The sequence below is a fragment of the Trachurus japonicus genome, chromosome 18, assembly GCF_045865225.1.
Source record: "Trachurus japonicus isolate A0001 chromosome 18, Traja_1.0".
In the NCBI taxonomy this organism is placed as follows: domain Eukaryota; kingdom Metazoa; phylum Chordata; class Actinopteri; order Carangiformes; family Carangidae; genus Trachurus; species Trachurus japonicus.
In genome coordinates this window covers 17,164,758-17,177,693 of record NC_140924.1, presented here as the reverse complement: position 1 = coordinate 17,177,693, position 12,936 = coordinate 17,164,758, and the positions used below count along the sequence as shown (strand labels likewise).

Genomic DNA, 12,936 nt, shown 5'->3' with positions numbered 1-12,936 from the left:
CCGTGCACATGCCTACTAGTCAGAAAGACTATCCGCTTGTCATAGTCACATTACATTGCAGATATCTTGAATGTAAAATCCAACTTTTCAAAATGTAATTACTACTTGTCAAAAAGACGTTGTTGATACCTAATTCCGGATCGTCAAACTTAGCTTTTAAATGTTAAATCCGCTTGCCATACGCACAGACCGCTGCACTCAAGGTGCGTTTGTGCCGTGGTAGCACAATTGGTTTGCCATTGGCCACCTGCGCTTTGCGCGTTTGGTGTGAAACAGGCTTTTTGCATAATATGTTTTGAGAAAAATACACATTTGCTGTGTGTTTTTTTCCCCATTTGTCAGTTTCATTTCATTTTCCATTCATTTAAAAAAATAAACAATAAATGACAATTTATTACTTGTTTACTCACTCCCTCAGATAGAGGACTGGGGGAGCCTGTGCCTCAAAATATCAGAGATTTGTCTGAAGATTGCATTTGAGAAACCAGCTATATTCATATGTGTCAACCATTGAAGTCTTTGCTCAGCTGTAATGGTCTTGATCTGAAGTAACTGTACCATAATATCACTTGTAAACTTTAATTTAAACCTGTTCATTCGAACTGTTGTTTTAGGCTACACATTTCTGTGACAACTTGACAAATAAAGTTAAGGTAGTTCTCATGGCAATGATCTAATGCACTGGTGACACTTTATCACAAATTCATTTTAACAACATTAGAATCATGGTGTAAAAAATCTGTCCACAACTCTTTCTTATAAAAGTCGTAATAAGCTATGAAAAGGTGAAACTGCCACTTCATCTCTGACAGAGACAGAAAAGGCTACACCCAAAATTTAAAACAAATATTTTTTGACAGTAAAACAAAACATGTCTGCTTTTCAGCGCTGTGAAGTAACACTATCTGAACTTGTACAGTCTGTACAAGTTCAGATAGTGTTGCTTTCTTATTTTTTGGTTGTTATCAGTACAGTACAGATAACAACCAAAAAATAAGAAACAGCATCATTTAGTGAAAACATGGAAAACTGGTTCAAGTCAGGTAATGTGATGACTTGGACATCATGAACACTCCTGGTTTCTGTGACACAAAAGGGTCTGAGAAGAAGATGAAGCCTCAGATGGTAAACTGTATTACAGAGTAAGCTCCTGGGCTTCATGCTACGTATTATCATTAAGCTACTGTACATTTAAGTGCTACAGTTAAGTGAAAAACAACATGGTAAACAGCTCCTTAAAGTGAAGAAATGGGGCAGTTGATAATGAATGTGGTATGATAATACGTCAGTGCAAAGTCAATGTTTCCCTCAATCAAAATATCAAAAATAAATAAATAAATAAACACTACAGCATGAGAGCATGATGACATTTCCCCTTTAGTTTGTCCAGAGAGTAATATCAGTAAGATCTCTGCCATTGTACCACACACGTCAACAAGGCACGAAACACATGCCTCACATTTTTTGATACTTGTTCTTTGCTGATCTAATCAGTTTATCCATGCAAGATGGTCTGATACAATAAAATTGTCATTACTCCCACATATAAATTTACGTGTTTTAAAACCATCTACTACTGCCACTGAGAAAATAGAATAAAAGAATATGAAAATGAAGCTGCCACGCTCTGAATCAAAGAGGGAAGATGTGACATGTTTCCTGACTAGCAGCCCAATGTAAGAAGCACTTTTGGTTTTACTGTATAAAAGTAAAGTGAGTCTGTAATAGCCTCATAAACCAGCCTCTCGCGAAATGCATTTCATTTCGACGTAGAGTTTGCCTCATTCCCCCTGTAAGCGTTTGAGGTGGGCGGGAGTAGTAGCATTGACAGACAACCCCATTTAGCCAATCAGCAAGTTGGTGTAGTGACGGGGCTTTGCACCAATCGGTCCCTGATTGGCCAACGTGCTGTGTCAATCACAGCGGCGGCGCTGATTGGCTCTGCCTTCTGAGGGTTTTAGGCCATTTAAGGCCAAACGCTTACAGCAGGGATGAGGCCAGACTCTCCGTCGAAATGAAATGAAATGCATTTCCGCAAGAGGCTGGTTTACGAGGCTAAGTCTGTAAGGGATTACTCAGTGAATGTCAAAACATAAAAACATATGTACACCAGCACAGAGAAAGCCTGTTTGATATTCCAGTGAGTCAGATTTATTCAGTTGTATATTGCAGCCTACTGCACAGTTAAAGAAACATATTAATGATGAAAATGGAACATGCAGTGAGACAAATTAACAAGATATACAGTATATGGTTCAAGCTTTGAGAGCAAAAACTAAAAATACTTGCAAGCTCAGTTATGTGTGTTTTATATTAATTTAAAATGCACTTCAAATTCATATACATATTTGAACCAGGTTGAGCTTGTAACGTAGACTTGGAACTATTCTTTTGGAATTCTAGACAGGGTTTTATCAGCACCCTTCACAGGCAGTTGATAATCAAGAATGAGGAAAGGGTCATGACATCATCACAACAGAAACAATAGTGACTGGTCCTGAGTCACACTGTGTTGACGGAGCCATTTGAGAGATGAGAAGACAAACCAGAATTAAAGGGCCCATATTATGCAAAATCCACTTTCTACAGGTTTTGTAGTGGTCCTATGTGTTCCCGTGGCCTTTCTATGACGCCTGGAGGTGAAAAAAGTCTGTTCACTCCCTTAATTGATTTCTACACTTTTTTGAGATCGTGTCTCCAAACGGGCGAATTAGAAGTGCTGGCAGACTTGACGTCAGGATGCGCTGAACTCAGGTGACTCCACCTCCCGGTACTTCCTTATACTCCCCCTGGGCCAGTCTGGAAAACCCTGAGCTCCGTCCGCTGACACTTTTCCGGTACAGCGAAACCCCCCACCCACACCCGAATCCTCACACACACACGCTCTCTCTCTCTCTCCCCGTCCGTCCGTCATTTGACATGAAGCGGTCGGCCTACGGGAGGAGCAGTCGGTACCGCGGCCGCCAGATGATCATTTTGAATCATTGACTGAAAAACAGCCACCTGTCATTAAAAATGAAATCGCGGATCAGAGAATATTGGAATGATACTGCTTCACATCAGTGCAGCGGTCCTCATCACGGAATGAGAGACATCTGAACGAGGAAGTCTCCTCTCCCGGCGCAAAACCACCTCAATATTCTCATCAGTCCATACAACAGTGCACAGTTTGTGCTGCTCCTCAGTTTCACTTTTTTATTTGACAGTTTCACACAGAACTTTCTGATGGTAGTAGGAGTCTCTCCATGTTTCTCCTTCTGCCACAGAAGACAAGAAGATTTTTTTTTTTTTTTCGGGAAACCCCTGTCCCAATGTCAACACTGGCACATGTACCTGTAGTGAAAACCACACCCTCTCCCCGTGACAGGTGTGGAGTGGACGTGGTTTACACATCTTATTTGCATTTCAAGGTGCAGACACAGAAATGGCTCGTTCGCAGGAGAGCTCTGGAGAGCCACTTTTAGATTACTGAGATTTAGAGCTGTAGATTGATTTGGGGACAATACACTAGGAATACTATATGGTTGGACAACTTAGAACCATGTGAAATAGTTGAAAAACAGCATAATATGGGACCTTTAAAGCAGGATAATTTTAACAGTAGTCACTGATCTCATTTTTAACATCATGAAAGGAGAATTTCGGGGTCATGGTTGACGAAGTTTGGCAAATATCAATCTAAAAAACAGATTTAAAAAAAAATATATTTTGAATTCTGCTCTCATGTGAACAATTGCAGTCAATACAAGAATTTTTAAACACCAGTTTCAATTGTTGAAAAACATGTGCTTAAGTGCCCTCTTAACGTGCCGGCACACTATACCCGACCAAATCGCAGAGTGTCGTGTCGTGTCGCACCCATTGAGAATACATTGGGTCGTGCCCATAGACTGTAAAAAATATGGACGTAGCATCCGCGACGTCACCCATTGGTTTTGGGGAGTTGTTTTTGTGACTCAAATATGGCGGCCTGAACAGCGCCATGTTGGATTTACCGGCCAAGAACCCGCCCACTGGCCTCGAAGCAGCTGTCTCCGGACCTATCACTCAACGTTTCCGCGCCCTAATTGGCGAGAATTTTAAACCTAGTAATAACTAAAAACTTGTAGAACCCACAACTCCCCCCTTGGTCGTGCCCTAGTCGCACTGTAGGGTATCCCAGCATGCTTTTCGCGGTGGCAGCGACGGCAATTAGCTGGCAGCACGACAAGAGGGCGTTAACGATTTCAAAATTCAAAGTTTCGTCACATCAAGTGGGCCAATCAAGCTGCAGCCCTGGCGAATACTGTGTGCAACCTACCAAAGCCCGCAAAACGGCCCTATGGGGGAGGTTCCTGCAGTGGAGACAGGCACCAACGGCCCCGGCCCCATAAAATTACCCCGAAGTTCCTGCAGTGGAAATGCGCCTAGTGTCAACAGACCTGTTTCTAAAGATCAGTTCAGTTGTCAGTTGTAGTTGTTCACATGACTAAAACCCTGTGCAAGTGTGTTGTGGAACACTACCTTTCTCTGGCTGTGGTTTGTTAGACTGAGGGACTCTTGACGGCTCATACAGTTCGTGTCTCATTCTGCTATTGACCAAGCAGTAGAACACACACTCTTCAGCAAAGACTTAAGACTATCTAAAAGAAACAATCACACAGGCAGTTTCATCATTCTGCGGTTATCATGTCGGACAACAATGCTGCTAAGTTGTGTTTTGTTATTTTAAGTGTGCACTCGCGCACACACAATTACCTTACCTTTTTTTTTCCATTTCAGACTTGAGGATCGTCCTTCTGGGAAAAACTGGGGTTGGGAAAAGCAGCCTGGGTAACACCATACTGGGACAAGATGTGTTCAGTGTGGGCCACACTGCAAACTCTGGAACAACAGAATGCCAGAAAATAACCAGATCTGTTAATGGAAGAGAAATCACTCTGATCGACACTCCTGGTTTCTTTGGCACAACGTCTGACGAGGAGCTGAAGGCTGAGTTAGCAAAGTGTATCACAGAGTGTGCTCCTGGGATTCATGGTTTTCTCATTGTGCTGAAAGTGGAGAGATTCACAGAGCAGGAGAACGAGGTTATTGGCAATATAAAAAAGTGTTTTAGTGAGGAGGCTTTCAAACATGCTGTAGTTGTCTTCACTCATGGTGACGAGCTTGATGAAGGAATGAAGATTGAGGAGTTTGTGAGTCAGAATGAGAAGCTGAGTGATCTGCTGGAGAAGTGCAGGAATCGGTACCATGTCATTGATAATAGATATTGGACGAACCAGCAGGATGAATACAGGAACAATAAAGTCCAGGTGGAAAATCTACTAAACACAATTCAAGAGATGACAGATGAAGGTCTCTACACCAATGAGATGCTACAAGCAGTGGAGAGTAAAATACAACAAGAAGAAGAGGACATCAGAAAGACATCAGTGAATTTAACAAAGGAAGAAATCAGAGAGAAGGCAAAAAGAAAGGTCTCTAAATTCCTCATGAAAATAGCTGGTGTTACTACAGGAGCACTGTTGGGAGCTCTGTGTGGTCTACCAGTGATGGTTGCATCAGCTGTCACAGCCATCAAGAAGGCAGCAGTGGTCACATTAAAAAAATATTTTATTGGATCTAAAAAAGCTGATCAAGCAGCAGGGAACAAAGGTAAGACTGTTACTGACACAGCTAAAGTAATCTCCTCTTATGTAAACACAAGTTAATTTGCACTTTTAATATAGCAATATTTCGAGAGAGGACAAGGAACCTCTCCTTAAAGGTATTCAGAAAAGAAAATTGAATTTGAGCCCACTGTGGGTCTTAAAATCAGTGTAATCACTCATCAGACAATGTATCCCAAACTTTGTGCAAAATTCTATTTTCGAGTAAATCCGGGGTGAAAGTGTGTGAATTATTTTTTCCGCATTGGCACATGAATTATGAGTCATGATGCTCACGATTCATCAGCCACTGATATTGGATCCATCATCCGTCAATCAAACGTCTTAGCCTAGCTAGCTAAGTTAGCAAGCTATGACATAGCAAGCCTACTAGCTAACAGTTAGCTACGTTAGCTAAACACACTCACGCACACACACCGAGCTTGGTCCCGCCCCAAACATTTAACTCATTGAGTGCCAGCCCTTTTATAAAATGGTCAGTGCCATGTGCCAGCGTTTTGGGGCATTTTGAGTAATATTTCAAGACCCAGAGAATATTTTGCACTATGACTCTGAAAACACCAAACAGCTCAAAGGAAAGAGGAGACTGGTCGGTCCGTGTACGTTTCGTTAGTTTGATTTTTCCTTTAAACCAAACTGTCAGAAAACGGTCAGTGTATCTTTTGGTCATTGGATTTTCTTTTGATGAATGAGAATTAAAAAACAAAAAATGATTGGTTTATTGGATTTTCATTTTGAAATACACAAAATAAAATTGAAACACAAAGCGTTCTTCTTTTTGAGTATCAAAGAAAAATTAACTAAAATTAACTAAAGTTTGATTTTCATGTTCTATTTCATATAACAAAAATAAAATCACTAGACGACAGAAACAAAAAAACAAACTTTATTTTCATATTCACTGACACTGGAACCTGGAAGTTGTCATTTACAAGGCAAAGCAATGGGCCAGATTCGGACTGGTCTATCAGACCAGTTGATAGTCTTGCCTGGGCCCGGGTTGGAACGAGGTTGGAACGAGACAGTCTTAGGACCCCCACCCCCAACTCAAATATTACATAGCTATTTTTTTCCACAAATAGGCCTCTTTTGAAACAGTATTCTATAATTTAATGCCCTGGGCCGGGACAACAGACCCGTTTCCCCCCCCTATTGGCGGGGGACGAAGTCTTCACACGCACATGCTCACAACATACAGAGTAGAAGAAGGGAAAAGGGAGATATAGCAGGTCCATATTTTGGTTATAACTTTTGCCACCTGTGACGTACGTTGGGGACTCAAGCTTCTGCCATTTTCATCTTAAAATCTCCTTTCTGCCCCCACTTTAATCTGATATGCGTACTGATTTCTGTAGATGTCAGGCCTTGTTTTACTGTCTGAAATCATATCCGAGTAGATTTTGGCCTACAGAACCACAGACACACAGGTACCGTAGCGCTCATTGGCGCTCTTGCCTTGAAAATGACAACATTTGGTGTCAAAATATTTAAAAAAGAAGTGTTTTTGGTCTGTTTATTTGTTTCTGTTGACTGCTGATTTTATTTTTTGTTATGTGACATAGAACATGAAAATCAAACTGTTTTTAAAATTTAGTTAATTGTTCTTTGACACTCAAAAACAAGAACACTTTCAATTTTATTTTTTGTATTTCAAAACGAAAATAGAATAAACCAGTGATTTTTGATTTTTAATTCCCATTCATCGAAAGAAAATCCAATGACCAAAAGATACACTGACCGAAAACGAAAGTCAGCTGGTAATTTGGTTTTCCGTTTCAAACCAAAATACAAAAAAACAAAATTCAGGCTGGTTTTTTCGTTTTTGGTTTTAAAATGAAAAAACGAGGAAACCAAAATCAAATTACGGTCAAATTTTGATTGTCTTTTTGTTTTTGATCTTAAACAACACATTAACGCCGATGACAGACCGGAAGTGTCGGAACTTGAAAATAAAATCCCAGTGAATTGCGTTATAGCCTTTACAGTCTATGGTTATAGCCACAGACTGTACATGTTCTGCTGCCCGTCTCCGGTCCCAACCGGGCTCCGGAGAGGCTGTCCCTCTCTGAAGCAGAGGGTGAGGTGGTCAGCTTCACTCCTGCATTAACGCCGATGACAGCCTGGAAGTGTCTGAACTTCAAAATAAAAGCCCAGTGAATTGAGTTATAGCCACTGTACTGTAGCCTATATAAATAGCCTATGAAATCTTTTTTTTCTTTGTAAATGTTGTGTTTTGAGCATACGGATACATTTTCATAACTGTGTTTATTTTTACACATTAGCGGCCAAGATCATTAGTTCATCTTCCTGTGCCTCGGTCAGTCCGTTGCGCACGCTGCAGCGCTTCGCTCCCATCAGAGCATTTTCACAGCGTGATGAGGTCAGCTTCACTCCAGTCAGTCTTCACAGACAGTCCACTAAGAGCTTCTGGACATTTCCTCCTCGGTTTGTACCAGGCGGCGGCAGATAGTTTTTAATTTAATTGTATATACAGTATATACACTGTATATATACAATTAAATTAAAAACTATATATACAATTAAATTAAAAACTATCTGCCTAAAATTAAATTTATATATATATATATATATATATATACAAAATAAAAGCCCAGTGACTCGTGTTATATATACTCGTGTTATATATATATATATATATATATATATATATACATATATGTTATATATATATATATATACATATATATATATATATATATATATATATATGGCTTGAACGCCATTATATGAGATCAGGCTATTAACTGAATACTGACTGATTGTTTTGTTATTTGAGGAATATAACTATATTACGATCTGCTGCAGTAACGTTCGCCACCTTGTGGAATAATGCTGCATGGGGCTGGGTGATAGACCAGCTCTTCTCAGAGACTCAACCCGACCCTGAGGTCTCCAACCCCGGGCATATTTGGCAGGTGGCAGCGGCCCCTTTATGGTTCTTTTCTACTCTTTTCAGTCACATGAGATCCAGTCCCAGACCTTGGCTACAGTCCGGGATTTCATCAGGCTCCCTTCCCGGCACAGGGCACTCTAATTGGCAGCTTAGATGAGGGGAATGGCCGCGCGTAATGACAGCTCCTCGCCGGTGAAACACAATTAACTGCGCTACTTCTTGCATGTTTGTGTACCTCTGTGTAGGCTCCACTGTGCCATGAGACAAACAGGTGGATCAGGCTGCAAAGAAGTCCGCTGTGAAAATGATCTGACTGACTGGAAGCAAAGCAAAGCGCTACAGCGCAGCGGAGACAGAGACCCAGCGCAGCGAGGAGAACAGTACATGAGGAAGATGAACTAATTAACGATCAGCTTGTCACTCATGTGTAAAAATGAACACAGCTGTGAAAATGTATCCATGTGCTCAAAACACAACATTTACAAAGAAAAAAAAGATTTTATAGGCCATTCATCTACAGTCTGTGGCTATAACACGAGTCACTGGGCTTTTATTTTGAAGTTCAGACATTTCCGGTCTGTCATCGGCGTTAATGTGTGTAAAACAAAAAGACAATTAAAATTTGACCGTAATTTGATTTTGGTTTCCTCGTTTTTTTGTTTTAAAACCGAAAACCAAAAAACGAAAAAACCAGCCTGAATTTTGGTTTTTGGTTTGAAACGAAAAACCAAATTACCAGCTGACTTTCGTTTTCTGACAGTTTGGTTTAAAGGAAACGAAACGTACATGGACCGAGACTCTCTATTTAACTAGGAAAAAAAACATGTTTGTACCTTGTTCCATTCTTGATTTATCTTAAGTTGAATAGAGCCTGGTTGCACAAAAAAGACCACTTTCTTTCTAGAAAGCTTAGGAAAATACATTTTTGTGAAAGAGAGTCTCTCAAGAAAAACAGTGATTTATCCGTTTTCATTTTGGCTTCAAATACATGTAAGACATCTGAAAATTTAATTTCACATTGTTTTTCCTTACTCGGGTAAACTCGTGGAAACTCGTAGAAGGAGGCGCGACAAATAGGACTACGGCCATTTCTGAACATCTTTAAACACCGTTGAGACAACACATGAGACATGTTGAATTTATAATTTACCCTAGTTGATGTTTTAGAAATGCCCCATTGTGATCATTTAAGGCAAAAAGATTATAGTAGATGCAGCCAACTGTCCAGGAAATGTAACACTTTCTGAATGGGCTTTAGGATGCATCAGGGATAAAAATGTGAGGGGCAGAAGTACAGCCTACTGTTGCAGGCTCAGCATGACATTATCCTGAGTGATCATTTAAATTCATGAACATAAAAAAAAAAAACTGGAATCCTATTTTCAAAGCTTATTAACCGGAAAATAATAAATTAATAGATTTTTCTAATGCAAAAGAAAATGTACATCTAATTAATCTTCTCTATTGTCAGACTTGAGGATCGTCCTGCTGGGGAAAACTGGAGTTGGGAAAAGTAGCCTGGCTAACACCATATTTGAAGAAGATGTGTTCAAGAAAGGCCACACTGCAAACTCTAGAACGACAGAATGTCAGACAGAAACCAGACGTGTTGATGGAAGAGAAATCACTCTGATCGACACTCCTGGTTTCTTTGACACAGACAGGCCTGAGGAGGAGCTGAAGTCCGAGATAGTGAAGTGTATCACAGAGTGTGCTCCTGGGGTTCATGCTTTTCTCATTGTGCTGAAAGTGGAGAGATTCACAGGGCATGAGAACCAGGTTATTGACAAAATAAAAGAGTGTTTTAGTGAGGAGGCTTTCAAACATGCTGTAGTTGTCTTCACTCATGGTGACACGCTTGATAAAGGACAGAAGATTGAGGAGTTTGTCAGTGAGAATAAGAAGCTGATGGAGCTGCTGGAGAAGTGCAGTAATCGGTGCCACGTCATTGATAATAAACACTGGAGGGACAACCAGCAGGATGAATACAGGAACAACAAAGTGGACAAGTTACTAGACACAATTCAAGAGGTGGCAAACAAAGAAAATCTCTACACCAATAAGATGCTAAAAGCAGTGGATAGTAAGATACAAAAAGAGGAAGAGCGCCTCAGACAGACATCACCAGACTTATCAGAGGAAGAGATCAGAAAGCAGGCAAAGAGAAATGTCTCAAATCATCTAAAGAAAATAGTTGGTGTTACCACAGGAGTACTGTTGGGAGCTCTGCTTGGCGTGCCAGTGATGATTGCATCAGTTGTCACAGCCTTTGCAGGAGCAGGAGCAGTGGAGGGAGTAGTAGCAGCAGTAGGAGGAGCAGCAGGAGCTGAAGTTGGATTAGGTATAGTTGCAGGAGTTGCAGCAGCAGCAGGAGCAGTAGTAGGAGGTTTTATTGGATATGAAGTAGCTGATCAAGCAGGTTCAGTCAAAGAGGCAGTCGTGAACACAGCTAAGTCTGTGTTTGACACAGCTAAACATATGGTTAAAACCCCTAAAAGTACAGAATAGTGAGGATAAAATGCCTCTTCTTTTAAACAGTTGATACAAATGTGTGAATTGTATGCTTTCATCATGGCAATGCTGTGAAAATATATCTGTCTATGTTATGTAACTATGACTGTCACCTCCTTGGTGTCTTTTTAAATTTTTCATTATACTGTATGCGATTACAAAAACTCCATATTGTCTGTGGCCATTTTGGCTGACATGGACATGGTTGTGTTAAAATATCGGAATTGGACATCAGTGTAAAGACAGCCAGAAAGACTGGAAGAGTCACCAAAAGGTGGAGAAGTGGACATCCTTTGACCATATGAGAACTTATTGAGACATGGACATTTTTTGTTGTGGTATACCCTCCACTATTAGCTTTTGTTCCAATCATAGACTGTAAAAAATATGGACGTAGCATCCGTGATGTCACCCATTGGTTTTGGGGAGTCGTTTTTGTGACTCAAATATGGCGGCCTGAACAGCGCCATGTTGGATTTTGGTGGGCGTGTACTTCCCATATTTGGAACAGAGATGGTAACTCAATAGGTCAACCGGCCGAGAACTCGCCCACCTACCCTAACCCTTTATCTTGACTTATAAGGTCAGGTATTATAATACGTTATAATTGTTAGTAACTGACAATGCCCACATTTATGATGCATTATAAATATAGTTATGTTTTATAATTTGCTTATAAACATGTATAACTATCATTCTAAACACTCATAAATCACATAAGACTTTATAACAATAAGCATAACACATTTAGTTTAGTTTATGCATTTATTTCATTCATTTATCAAGCATAAAAACAAAAAATAAAACAAACAATGACAATACTGTAACTCTTGAATGAAAGGGGGCAGAAAGAAGCGAACTTATATTGTATACCCCTTGTTATATATTATTATAGAGCATTATAACTATTATAATACTAAGACCTTATAAGCCATTATAAAATGCTCTATGATGTCTTGTGCTTATTGTTATAAAGCCTTATTAATTAATGAGTGTTTATAAAAATAGTTATACAACAGTTAGTTCCGACCGGTCCCAACCGAGCAATTTGATGTGATTATCTGCGGCACTCGGCCTGCGGCCTCGTGCCTACGACCGAATCACACCCGTGCTGATATACAGTACAACAGCACTCCCTCTCGTGTGATATTGCTTAATTATACATGTTTATAAGCCAATTTTAACACATAACTATATGCATTACCGATGGTCACAATTATAACCTATTATAATACCCGACCTTATGTTTTATAGTGTGTTATGCTTATTGTTGTGTTTATAATTGTGTTTATAATTATAGTTATACAGTGCTATAACTGCATTATAAGTCATAAGTATGGTTATAATGTGTTATAGAGATAGGCGTCAAGTAAAGTGTTACCAATTATTTTACTGTGGATTTTTTTATGATAAATTGCAGTGGATGCTGAGGTAAACATTCAGGGATTTGTGAAATATATTTAGAATAAACAGTTGATCTGAAATAGTACACATGTTAATTTGATAAACATTATAAAGAGTGGTGTACAAAAATTCATAATCATATAGCTCAGTTTCCTTTCTGTTACAATTCTCCATAACAGAATTTTTTTTTACTCAAAAAGTGGAAAAAATACACACAAAAAAACCTTTAAACTAAATATGTTCCAGGAAGCTAGGCTATTTTTGACTCAGGCGATGATTATCATATCAGTGTCACCATGGAACCAAATATGAAAACAAAAGACATGCAGTATGTCAGGGCACGACAAAGAAACATTATGACCCAACTTCAAATTCTAACCTCTCTCTCTTTCATACAAGGCAAATGTGAGAAAGAAATGATCTGATTTGCTTTTTACAATGCACTAGACAGTGCTGAAT

The 12,936-nt window shown here is 39.6% G+C and overlaps 1 protein-coding gene across 1 annotated transcript; it reads left to right on the top strand.

Annotated features, from left to right (window-relative positions):
- Nucleotides 1-10,029: 10,029 nt before the first annotated feature.
- On the top strand, nucleotides 10,030-11,070 carry LOC146969014 (GTPase IMAP family member 7-like; the record flags this gene model as incomplete). Its single annotated transcript, XM_085759341.1, has 1 exon — nucleotides 10,030-11,070. A coding segment is annotated over one exon (1,041 nt), but the record flags the coding sequence as incomplete, so codon positions are not given.
- Nucleotides 11,071-12,936: the final 1,866 nt, after the last annotated feature.